This window comes from Eretmochelys imbricata, chromosome 21 (genome assembly GCF_965152235.1).
Source record: "Eretmochelys imbricata isolate rEreImb1 chromosome 21, rEreImb1.hap1, whole genome shotgun sequence".
Taxonomy (NCBI): Eukaryota; Metazoa; Chordata; order Testudines; family Cheloniidae; genus Eretmochelys; species Eretmochelys imbricata.
The window spans coordinates 11,082,472-11,094,550 of NC_135592.1; the positions used below are offsets into that span (position 1 = coordinate 11,082,472).

Sequence of the window (12,079 nt, forward strand, 5' to 3'; positions counted from 1 at the left end):
CTAAACACACTCTCCCTTTCTCGCAGCTTGTACCATAATAATGAACTAATCCTTTGCAACTCCAAGGAGCACAGAGTCAGAAAGGTGCTTTTGTGAAGGAGCATAGGCACCAGCCCAGCTGGGAATCTCCCAGCCGTTAGGGCAAACCCTTTTTGCCGTCCTTCACTCTAAAAAGTCTTATCAGGGGACAGAGTTTCCATTTAAGCATATAAGAGGGGGCTGAAAGGAAGGAGTTTAAAACAAAGCCATTAACGGTGGCCTTTTTAACCGCAGAGAGAGCGTCCACCCCCTCCTGCCAAGCCACCCCCTGATGAAGAGGAGGAGCATGTGGAGAAGAAGCTAGGTCGCAGTGCTTCGTGTGAGGTATGCAGGTGTTATTGGGGGCTTGCTTTTTGCAGGGGTCGGTGGATGTGTGGTTTAAAGATGAGTTTTAATGGTCCGGGAGGAGCCAAATATGATGATCTTAACTCCCTTGTGAATCTGATCATGAAAGTGAAGGATTTGTTGTGTGAGGCAATATTACTGGCAATTTGATATGGAAACTTCCCTTATGAAACTCTGCCAGTGCACTTCAGTCCTGACCTGAAACCCTTCCTCCAGTTTCAGACTTAAAGTCTCTTCCTAAGGGAATTCCCATCAGGCAATGGTTTTGTGATGTGGACAGTTGTCAGCTATCATGAACCCACTAAATATATTTTCGTTTAATGCCGAAGCCTGAATTTGAATCCGGGTCTGCAGAGATGCGAGGCCATTAAATCATGTTGCATCTTAGCTGCCAATTATGGGTCAGATACTTAGAGGTGTAAATTGGTGTAACTTCAGTGGAGTTGAACTGATTAATACCAGCTGAGGATCTGGTCCATTGCATGTGTGAAAGAAATCTCCACCTGCAGATGTCTAGTCTGTATATGGTGCTTTGTGATGCCAAACTTGATCGTGCACATTGAACTGTTTGCAGTCTGTCTTGTTGCTCATTTTGCCAAATTCCCAAAACTTCAGATGAACAAGCTCTGCAGAAGGCACTTAAATGAGAAAACCCCCTTAATGTGTAGTTGGAGACTTCTGCTGACAGGTAATAAAGATCCCGAGAGAACCTCGCTAACTTCCTGCTGTACTAAAAATCTTAAGCATTCCTCAAGTAAGATATATGTAAAGATACAAGTTGAAAGTCTTTTCTGCCTCCCTCCTCTTGAACGGACTCTCAGTTCACCAGACACTTGGATTTAAATTTTTGTTATCTGGTTATCTTGATCTGCTACTGTTTGGAGTACAGCATATATATGCAAGGTGTCAGTGAAAATGTTGGCTTTAAAAAAAACCCACATAGAACTGTGCAGTACATCTGGGGATATTTTGGGGGTAAAATCAATTTACTAGGTTGTTTCACGATGGCCTGTTGAACGGGTTTCGCTGGCATTACAAATGGTCTTTCAGATTAATTTCATAATCCTTTCCACATGCCTGTCTTTTGGTTGGGGGTGTGCGTGCGTGCGCGTGGGCTGGGGAAAGGAGTCACCAGGTAATTTGGAAGCAGAAACTCTGCTTATAAAGATAAGCATAATGGAGGGAGGGAGATGTACATGATCTTGATCATAATTACAAAACACTTGCTCTTACCGTTCCTCCATTAAAGGTGAAGTGGAAACATGATTAGCTATGGGAAATCTTGCTGGCAAACAGATGAGTGCACAAAGTGATTCTTCAAGGGCATGTTGGTTTGAAACCAACTGCAGTGATATCCATGCACTGACTGTGTTATTGTAGCTGGTCTGGTATTGATTACTGTAGATCAGATGATAAAACTGTTTTATTTCAAGCGGTTATTTCCACTTCTTATACTCATGCTTTCCCAGAATTCCTTTCAGGATAAAATTTTCAATGCTTGATCTCTGCCTGAAGAGAAATTTTTTTGGGGGTGTTAAATTTGAGAGAATTCCTAGTTTTGAATTGAGGATAAAAATGCAATGTTTCCATTCAGACTGGACTAAGTCATGGCTGACATTCAATCCTGGCCTGTATGGCCCTCATGGTGGAGTGCTCTTGACCAAGTTAGAAATGAATGTGATCAATAACAGTGATACTGTTAGGCAATTGAAAAGTCATCCTGGAGCGATTTTAATACAATAGCTGTAGAAGATTTTTAGCAGAGCCCACTGAAACCCTGCCCTATTGTCATATCACAACGTATGTTCTCGCTGCCAGGTCTGTCCACCACAGGGGCAGCTGCTGGGACAGTGTGCCCTAGGAAGACTGTAAATGTCTCATTGAAACACATGACACAGAATCCTCATCTACCTCCTCAAAACCTGCCATAACTTTAGGGACAGGAAAAAATCATGATTGAGAAAATTACACATTATGGTATTCTTATTTTTTAACTGAACTCTATAAATGCCAAGCTTTTATTTCAAAACAGCCTTTTATTCTGTTGCCATGAGACAACCTTCACAGTGTAAGCAGTTATTCCTCACTTATGCACCATGACTTTCACCACTGAGAGATGTTTTGCACTTATGTGCAGAATAGCTGATTGCTCATAGCTGACTAGTGAATTTTTTCAGCATCAATAGAACCCTTCTGTCTCTGTAGCCTAATAAGAGACTGAAATCTCAGACAAGACTTCAGTTCATCTTTTATTTACTACTCCCATCACCAAAATGGGAAGCTTAGACACACCTAGTTTCAGACAAAATGTGATTATTTCAGTGGTATTCTGTAGTTCTCTGGCTGGGGGGGAGAGAGACCGAATTAGAGCCACCTGTTTTTTTAAGTTGAAGCAATAAATCCTAAAGGCAGCACAGACCATTAAGAGGTGAATTACAGGAAATCATTCAGATCTGGGAGTGTTCAATGTTTATAGGGTTAAGTATGTTTGACAGGGTGTTTTCAAACACTGACTGGGTGGTGGCTCCTAATGAATAGGAATAAGGAGTTGATTACCTACTCAGTCTAATGTACTTTGGGAAATGAACCATGTGCATGCATGATGGATGAGATGTTAACTTGAATTTCCTTCTGCCCATCCCTGGTGCATGTCTAGATGGAAGTTAGATAGCATAGGACGTAAGGTCTGTCTTCTTTCACTTAAAGAGATTCAAATGTCAAATACTTCGTGCAAGTCATTGCTGAGGGTAGAAGGTCCTAGATTTGTAAGGTTCACCCCTCTCTTCTCTCTCTCCCCCCCCCCCCCCCCCCAAAAAAAAAAATGATCATCAGAGCCGGTGTTGGACTCTCAGGACACAGTGCAAGATCTACCTATTCTCAGTGCTTTGGGGATGTATATAAATACCTACCTCAGAGGAGAGATGTAACTCTTAATGTTCAGCGTTTCTGAGACCCTTACTCAGACAGATGCTGTGAATAGGCAAAGCCTAGTTAAAATAAGTGTATGTTCTCTAACCAGCCTCTCCCATCGAGAGGAGGTACCCAACTATACTTGAAGCAGTGTGGATAGTCCAGCCAGTAAGTTATGTAAAGTGCTTGCATGGTTTGAAACCCTCATTAAGTAAACTGTGGCTTGTTCGTCCAGGCCATTCTGTTAGTAGCCTATCCTGGCAGTTTAACGTAACAGGCAGTCACATCATAGCTTAGACTGTAAGCTTTTAGGGCCAGGGTCTGCCTCTCAGTGTTTGTAGAGCACCTAGCAAACAGAGTTCTCATCTCAGTTGGGACTGCTGTGGTACAAATTGTAGAAAAGCAAAAACACTTTTTTTCTTGAGCTGCATCAGAGTGGGGAAAATAACAGTAAATCGGGTGTGCTGGCTTAAAAATAAAATATCTGCTCTAATGCCCCCAAACATGCAAGGTCTTAATAGTTCTAGCAGAAGTGGGAGGGAGTGATGCCTTCCTTTCAAAAAGGAAGGTGGCATACTGCACACTTGCCGTTCCAAAAGCTGCTACTTGTCATGCTCCTGTTTTAAAGCCTTCATTCTTTGGAGGCAAAGTAGCAGTGAACATTCCAGCACAGTTAGCCACGTTCAGTGCTCATGGATTCGGTGCATATAAACCAGGTGGAAATGGTCACTTTCTTGTCATTAATTTAGCTACCAGACTGAACATTGCAAATGGGTGAGTGAGACTGGGTGCAGTGATGGGTGACTTGTGGTGGGATTATTCGCAACATGAAGTGAGAAGCCAGTCCTATGATCTGAGTGCTGACTGCTGACTGCCCAGGCTAGTGCATGCCTATTACTGAAGGTCTTTCGTTCCTCATTTAGGGCTCAAGGAAATCAAGGTGTTTTGACTGCAGATGCGCATGTAAATGCAAAACCTTGGGAAACTAACCTGGTTTTGTTACATACCCAGAGCATGTTCCTCAAATGATTTGCTAAGCTTCACCACCATGCTAAGCAAACTCCTGACTCAGTTTCGCGGTGAGGCTTTGAGTTAGTTTGAACCTGATACGGACTAAGGACGTGTCTACACAGCCCTGCAGTTTAGCCAATGGGGGTGTGAATAGTAATGCGCACCCAATGTGCTGTGCTGTATCTCCCTGATGAGGACACTGAGGGCGCGAACTAGTTCATATGTCTGTAGTCCTCTTCAAACAGGACTATACTGATGCAAAGCAAGAACCTTGCTGTTTGTGCCTTCAGTGTCCACGTGGGGGGGTTACAGCACAGCACTTCGGTGTGCATTGCTATAGATACACCATAGGCTGAACTGCAGGGCAACGTAGACATGCTCTTAGTCCAGTGGTTCTCAACCTCTTTATGCAGCCCACAACATATTATATGGGCCGCATCCAATACTATCTGTATGGCTCTGAGGATGTCACAGGGCCGCAGCTTGTGTGTTGGTGGGGCCGCAGGTTGAGAACCACTGCCTTAGTCTCTAATACGTTAGCATTGGAGGTGCAATGGATCAAGGAAGGTAACTTGACTGCCTGGGAGGTTGGGTGTGTTCGAAGACCACCACTGGCAGGCTTTGTAGAAGTAATTCCTTGCTAAGGTGCATGTACTCTGCAGCAAGACTCCTGCATTCTGCAGCTCTCCAGTGCAGTTGGTTGGGGATTCTCCAGCTGTTCCAGAGCCATTTAATTACAAAAAGAGGTTTCTCTTGAAAATGGAAATAAGTAATACAGTCACTTTGGTACCCTTTGTTACTTTGATGTTAAATTCAAATTATATTGCTCCTGGTCTTTTCAGTTTGAAGCATGCTGTGGAACTTGATATTGAAAATGCTAATTGTAACTTTTGGCACCTGGGAAAGTGTGAGAAGGAGATAGTTTGAATACTTCAGTTAGGAGTGTACTTGTCTCACAAACCCAATCAATAGTGAAATAGTTAATAAGTTGCTAATGGAGTTTGCCTCATGAAGTCTGAGTCAGCATCCCTTTAAAGTGGATAGGGATTTTTTTCAGGCTGCTTGCAGTCATCATTTTTCAGTCATCACTACATCAGTTACTTGGGCAGTCTGGAAGGCTTTTTTCCAACCGTAAGAGCTAGAAAGTAGTGTGGGGGTTGGGGGTGGTGTTTGCATTTTTAAGGAACAATCTTAGCTTCTGAATTAGTTCTCTGGCAGAGGGGTGGATTCTGCTGCACATTCAATGGTCAGAAGAATGGCATAGAGGAGGGCTCTATGCATACCAGAGGGGTAAATGACACTGAGTTCGACAGACAACTACATCTTGCTGTGTCTCATTAGGCCTCTGTGGTGCGGAGGAAGAGCAGGGGAAATGCAGTCGAGGAAGAGGAGGAGCATCCTTATGAGCTGTTGCTTACTGCAGAAACTAAAAAGCCGCTTGCAGTGGATAGAAAAACAAAAGGTAAGAGATGATACAGAAAGACAGCAATGCCCAGACTGCCTGGGTTGGCAGATGTAACCAGCATGTAGGAGGCAGGAGGGGAGGAATTTGATCCTAGCTGTTTCTCTGGTTCGGATGGCTGGATTCTGTATTGCAGTTATGTTCCCTTGGTAATTTGTTTCCATTCTCAGGGAGGGGAGAGGGTTAAAATATTTCTGCCTCAATATCTACATTAAGTAAGAGAAGGTTTTTTGCCTTTCAGGCAAATATGAGATCCTAGGGACTTGACCCATTGAACTGTAAAAATTAAAACACTAGAATCTCATGCACAAAGCAAGCGAAACAGGAACAAAAAAGATCAAAATGAAAGAATAACCAATCAGTTGCCATTTGGGAAAAATCATGGTCAAGCGAGTCAAACAAATACAAGTGTGTAAATACTAATGGACCAGATCCTCAGCAGGTGTAAATCTGTGTCAATACAATGGTGCCAGTTCATGTCAACTGAGGATCTGGCCCTGGTATCACAATCAGAAATCAACGAATGCACCACTGGCTGTCAGAGCCAATTAGAAAAGTAAATTAACAAAGGAAGAAAACACTGACAAAGTAAGCCACTGTTAGGCGCCAGTTTAAAATCCAGTCATGCTGTCAGATTAAACACTGCACTTGGCTCTCTTCCCCCAAAGGGACCTTCATTTGGTGGTTTGTGGGATTTGGGAACCTGGAGCTGTGCACACCACCCTGTATTTTGTAGATGGGTATTGTTGCATTTGGTTTTCTTTCAAGGAGATCTTTTTAGGTGAAAGATCTGCTCAGTGTGCAACAGAAACGAGCAAGAGATATGGGGAACTTAGTTGTGATTTCCAATCTAAAGGTGCAAATGTTTCATCTTGAGACTGAATGAACAGTAAATATGACTGAGCGTTATGACTGTTGCTTGCTTGCCCTCCAGAACCACACTCCTCCTCCTAGTCTGTTCACAGATGCTAGTTTCCAGTTCTTGAATGCTACCAGTAATCTCTCTCACATGCGCGTGCGCACACGCCATGCCAAAGAGGTCATTGATTTTTCCCACCAGTCTTTGCCAGAGCTATTCGTAGTCTGATGCAAAACTGCAGTGGTTTTCAGGTTGACGCTTCACAGTCCCAAGTGAGAGAAGTCCTTGGGTGATGGTTGACAAGCTGGCTCATGTCTCCTAACGCTTGGCTTGAAGGGCTGGATTCACGTAGGTCAGCTGCTGCTGGACTTGTCTCTTCTGTAAGCTGCCAATGACACGACTCCTCTTTCCTCTTGCTCTGGCCTTTCTGCTTGACATGCTGGTGCATAAATAAGTATTGGATATGGGGGTGTGTATAGTTACATATGCACAATATAATGCACTGTTTAAACTGTGATACATTAATGTGGTGATTCCTTGCACAGATGCATGGAGACTTAAGTTCAGATCTTGATCCAAGGTTCTCCCCCCTCAGCTTGGCATGAGCCATGAGTACTGCAGAGTCTTTGGGCCCAATCCCTTAAAAGAGGGAGGAGTTGATGGAAGCCCCTTGTCATCCATTTAGCTGAATAAGGAGCCAAAGAGGAATCCTGATTCCTGTCTAGTCCTCAGCCAGAAGGAAGTCGCCCTGAATCCGGGTTGGAGCTCTGGGGATGTCTCCTTGTGGTTCTAATGAACCTAAAGAACCCCCCATCCCTCCTCCATTAGGAGGAGAGCAATCCAAAAATCTAACAGTGTTTGTTTGGTTCTGAGACTGTATTGATTCCTTTCATTTTGGATTGAAATAGTTTGTTTAGATCTAGCACCGAGAGGTGGCTCAGCTCAAGTGATGGGTAGGGGCTGCTGTTAGAGGAAAAGGGGTCTACCAGTGCCTTTCTCGGTACTGTATACAAGAATCTGAATGCAAGAGGCAGCAGTAAGCTTGGGGTCGGAGGGAGAAAGGGGAGGACTTGATCATCTCTGCTCCTGTTACCTCTCTCAGCACGTGGTGGTGGGGCCGGGGGGAGTGTTAGCAGAGCAGTTGCTATCTTTCCAGTACCCATATTACTGTCCTCCTTTTTAAATGGTGCTTTTTGTTCACAGCTCTTACCTTGAAAGTTAATGGATCAGTTTTTAAAGCAGTGAGATAATGTGTGAGACAGCAGTATGGCAAGGCTACATGTGTTGCAGTTTTTCTCTGCCTGGCTAGCTCTCCTCATTCTGCAGGAACAGCAGTGCTCCTGCATGGTCCAAATGGCACAGGGGTCAGTTACTCACTGCATCATGTAACTCCAGGTGCTTGACAGCTCTTGGTTTGTGTTTAAGGCACAAAGTGCTGTTTTTAATGGTACTTTGCTTCATTTATAACATTTATAAGTGCTGCCTCCCTTCTTGCGCTGCTGCTTTCCATCTTGTGTCCAGTCATGACTGCACATGTGTTCTTAGCCCCTTGGCCCTGATTTCCTTTCATGAGTGGATTAAAACTCTCTAGCTCTGTCAAGGTTCACCTGATGCTTTGGGCAGAGTTTCAGATCTGGTTTAGTTTGATCTAAACCAGCTTCCCATCTCATATGGAAAGGAATTTTGACCAGGTCTAATGTGTGTAGAAAGTTAAGCTATGTGATGACAATTAAGTCAAGTCCACTGACATGGTCCTCCCTGTGGATTGGTCAGAGGGGCTTGGTAAAACTTGTCAGATACGTCATCGAGGATGGGTGGAGGAAAAACATGCCCAGGTTTTGATGTGTTTTTTTCTTTTTCTTCTTAGGGGAATCACCATCTTCAGGTGCTGTCAGCGGTAACCAGCTTCAGGTAGGAGTGACTTGTATCATCAGAACCAAGAGAAGCAAAATTTTCTTCTTTGACATCACAATTCTGTTTTTCCTGGGAGGTGGCAAACCGCAAACTGTGTATTTCACTCTTGGGGGAGAGACTTGAGTCTGCATTTGTACTGCTCAAGATTGCTTAAAAGCCTAAGAGCAAAACAGCACTGCTATCTCCTTGTAACCAAAACATTCCTTAACTGCACCTTCTTTAAGGTGGAAAAGTCATTTCCTGCACTGAAGTATTTTTCGGGGGAGGGAGCGCGGAAATAAAATGCGAACAAGCTCACAAAGTAGGGCTGCATTCTCTCAGGGTGATGTGATATAAATTCTGTCCAGCATGATTCCTGCATTACTAGATGTAAACACATGCCTGTGACAAGCTTTTCCTGTTCTAGGTACAAATACTCACATTTAAAGTTTGTGTAAGTGAGTGTTTCTGCTTCCAATTTATTGCAAAAATAATCTTCAGCTAGAGCCACTGGTCGTGCGTTGTGAGGCTGTCTGCTCCATCTCACCCAGTTGCTCTGGTCTCGTCTCTTTGCCACAGAAGATACAGACTTGCATGCAATTTTTGTAAGAAACTTTGTGGCATGATGCATTATCGTGGTTCCTTGCTGGGCAGGGAAGGGAAGATCCACCCTATAAATGCCACCATTAATCTTTGGACCAGGAAGCAGGGGCAAAAAGAGTAGAGAGAGCTTGATGCTTATCATCCAGGGGACATGCGATAAGCTCTCCTGGTTATATAGAAGGGAGACTTAAACTTGCTTTGGGTGGGGAAGGCAAAAGCAGTATATTTTTAGAACGGTTTAACAAGGAAAGTTGGCTTGTTGAGTATTTCATGTTTGAAGATACTGCTGTCCAGAGAGCTTACTTAAATTCAGTTGTTCGGTTCTATACCAGGACTGAGTATCTTCATCTGCACCATGTCTGTATTTTGATTTTAAATGGTTTTAATTGTATGTTTAATGTTCAAACGAGGCGGCCTCTGCCCAAAGGGGCTTACATGCTTCGTTAGGTGTTAGTCAACTCCTGTTATGTGTGAAACCTTCAATGAAGATTGAGTACAAGGGCAAGTGCAGGTGTCTTTGTGTGTGTGTATTTATAATTGTTACTAAATGAGTTGAGAATATAAGAATGACCATTCTGGCGCTGTATTCTGTCTTTTGATGCTGGCCAGTGCCAGATGATTCATAGGGAATGAACAGAAGAGGGCAGTGTTAAGTCATCCATTCCCTGTCATCCAGTCCCAGCTTCTCGCAGTTATAACTGAAAGTCTCTATGGACAAAATGCATGTTACTAGGTTATTTTCAGAATTAAACCTTGAGTATAAACTACAGGGGACATTTTCAAAGGCACAGATGAGTTAGGCACCCAGTTCCCACCACATTATCCTCTGTGGCTCTGAAAATCTCCCCGTGTTCTAATTAGTTCCCCCAGATGTCGGGCTTTGCTACCCATTCAGCAGAGTGGGAGCAATGGTTGGCATGTTTTTACCATTGCAGTGAAGATGACCATACTGGCTGTAAGACTGGAATAATCTAAGGTGTATTTGCAGGCCAAACCCCGAAAAGGCACGTCTTCCCAAGATAGTCAACGGCCATTGAATCGCCAAGGTTCTTCTGACCTCTCTTATAGCCATTCTGAGCAATATCCAAACCCCGAATCACGCATGATTGAGACCTCAACAGGTAAGGACCTTGCTCTTGTTGTGCATTTAGCCCCAACAGCAACCCTGCTTCTATGCTTATCTGTGAGATTTTTAGTACAGGTTTGTAAGTTCAGTGCTCTGAAATGTTCTCTCCCTCAAGGCTTTCATCTCTGCTTATCCACTCTTCTCTGCGAGTGTCACTACCCCCACTTTGCCACCTTCCTCCCTGGGGTATTTCTGTCCTGGTCTTGGGGTTGGCGCTTCATTTGAAGAGGCTGAATGGGTGGCTGTGCTTTCCCTTCTAACAGAGGCCCCTTTGTTAGTCTTTGTGAGTGGAGATTGGCCAGTCTGCTCTGTGTGGGCCCAAGTGTTCTAGCATGCGGCAGAAGCTATTGCCAGCCGCCTTTCTGCCTTCGGACAGAAATACCATTAAATGTTAAACTGGGGCGTTGACGAAATGAGGAGTTAGGAGTAGAGAAGGAATGAGAAGAAAAAGGCTGCTAAGGCCATCAAGACTTACTGTCCAGTCTATGCAGTAATTTCCCTTGTGGTGGAACTGGTTACCATAGAGTAAATGATTTGTTATGATTAAAACAGGGTTCGACCTTGCTGTGTGTATGGCTGGAACTGTCCTAATGTATTCCTGGTCCTAATGTATTCCTGGTTTGTTACAGCCTTGTATCCTTGCTCAGGGATATACTGAACACACAGTCTGGTCCTGCAATACTCTAGCATGGTTAAGTGTTGGGACAGCCCTAGCAGGGTAAGATATAGTGTAGGCAGGACCTTAGAGAGATTGTAACTGGAGAGATATTTCCTCTTCTATCCTATTAGCAATTTCATTTGCAAACTTTACACTGCATTTACATGCATCAATGGTAATTTCCAGTTATCTCACTTCCTTAGAATTTTTAACCGACTTAATTTTCTGTTTTTTGGGGTGCCATACCTGAAATGGTCATAAGAGGGTAAGAAGTGTGAGCTCCTTCAGTGGGCTGCCCTACTGGCTAACCTCAATTCCGACTTGTGCTGCTGTTCTGTTCCCAGGCAGAAGCTGCCAGTTGTATAAGTTGTCTCTTGTATTTCTGTGGAACAAACAAATGTATAAGGGACTAAATAAAACTAATCAAACTCACGTTTGCAGTGTTGCTGTGGCCGTGTTGGTCCCGGGATGTTAGAGACACAGGGTAAGTAAGGTAATACTTTCTATTGAACCATCTTCAGTTGGTGAAAGGGACAAGCTTTGGAGTTCCCCAGAGCTCTTCTTCAGGTCTAGAGAAAGTAACCAGAGTGTCTGAGCCAAATACAAGGTGGGACAGATCCCTTATGCTTGTATTTAGCAGAGACACTCTGGTTACTTTCTCCAGACCTGAAGAAGAGCTCTGGGAAACTCAAAAACATGTCCCTTCCACCAACAGAAGTTCAACCAACAAAAGATATTACATCACCCACGTTCTCTGTGATCAAACTCATGTTAATTTTGTCCCAATATCTAAAGTAGCTTCCATGGGTAAACTGCTAATCCAGTGCTTGCTTTTAGCTTTCAGGAAAAGGACATGTTCTTGGATCGTATAAATGCAACTAGTATTTGAAAATGAGTAAATTAACCCTGTTGCTAAAAAGGAAGCCCGTGTGAAAGTCTGTTCACTCCAATCCATAGTTGACTGGTTTTTAGTCATGAAATTCACTAGAACATTTGGCCCTGTTGATTGAGACTGGTCCTCCCTGTTGTGATCTCGGAGAGCTGGGTGTCTCAAACAAGTGGACAAGGACTGGATGGGCCTTGGAAATGGACCTTCCCTGTCCCCTCTAGACATTCTCCCTACACTTCAGAGTTGGACAAATCACATTATCAGGGCATTTTGCACTGGTGCTA

The 12,079-nt window shown here is 43.7% G+C and overlaps 1 protein-coding gene across 7 annotated transcripts in view; it reads left to right on the forward strand.

Annotated features, from left to right (window-relative positions):
• The window catches only part of ANKS1A (ankyrin repeat and sterile alpha motif domain containing 1A), a 155,982-nt gene that overhangs the window by 63,080 nt on the left and 80,823 nt on the right, over positions 1 to 12,079 (forward strand). For 6 of the 7 annotated variants that reach the window (XM_077839460.1, XM_077839461.1, XM_077839463.1 and 3 more), the window contains 4 exons: positions 274 to 363; positions 5,647 to 5,767; positions 8,494 to 8,537; positions 10,111 to 10,243. In XM_077839460.1, the coding sequence (XP_077695586.1) occupies positions 274 to 363; positions 5,647 to 5,767; positions 8,494 to 8,537; positions 10,111 to 10,243 (388 nt within the window). Of the gene's footprint in view, positions 1 to 273; positions 364 to 5,646; positions 5,768 to 8,493; positions 8,538 to 10,110; positions 10,244 to 11,347; positions 11,391 to 12,079 lie in introns of those variants that run through there. The other variant, XM_077839465.1, reaches the window with a different exon arrangement.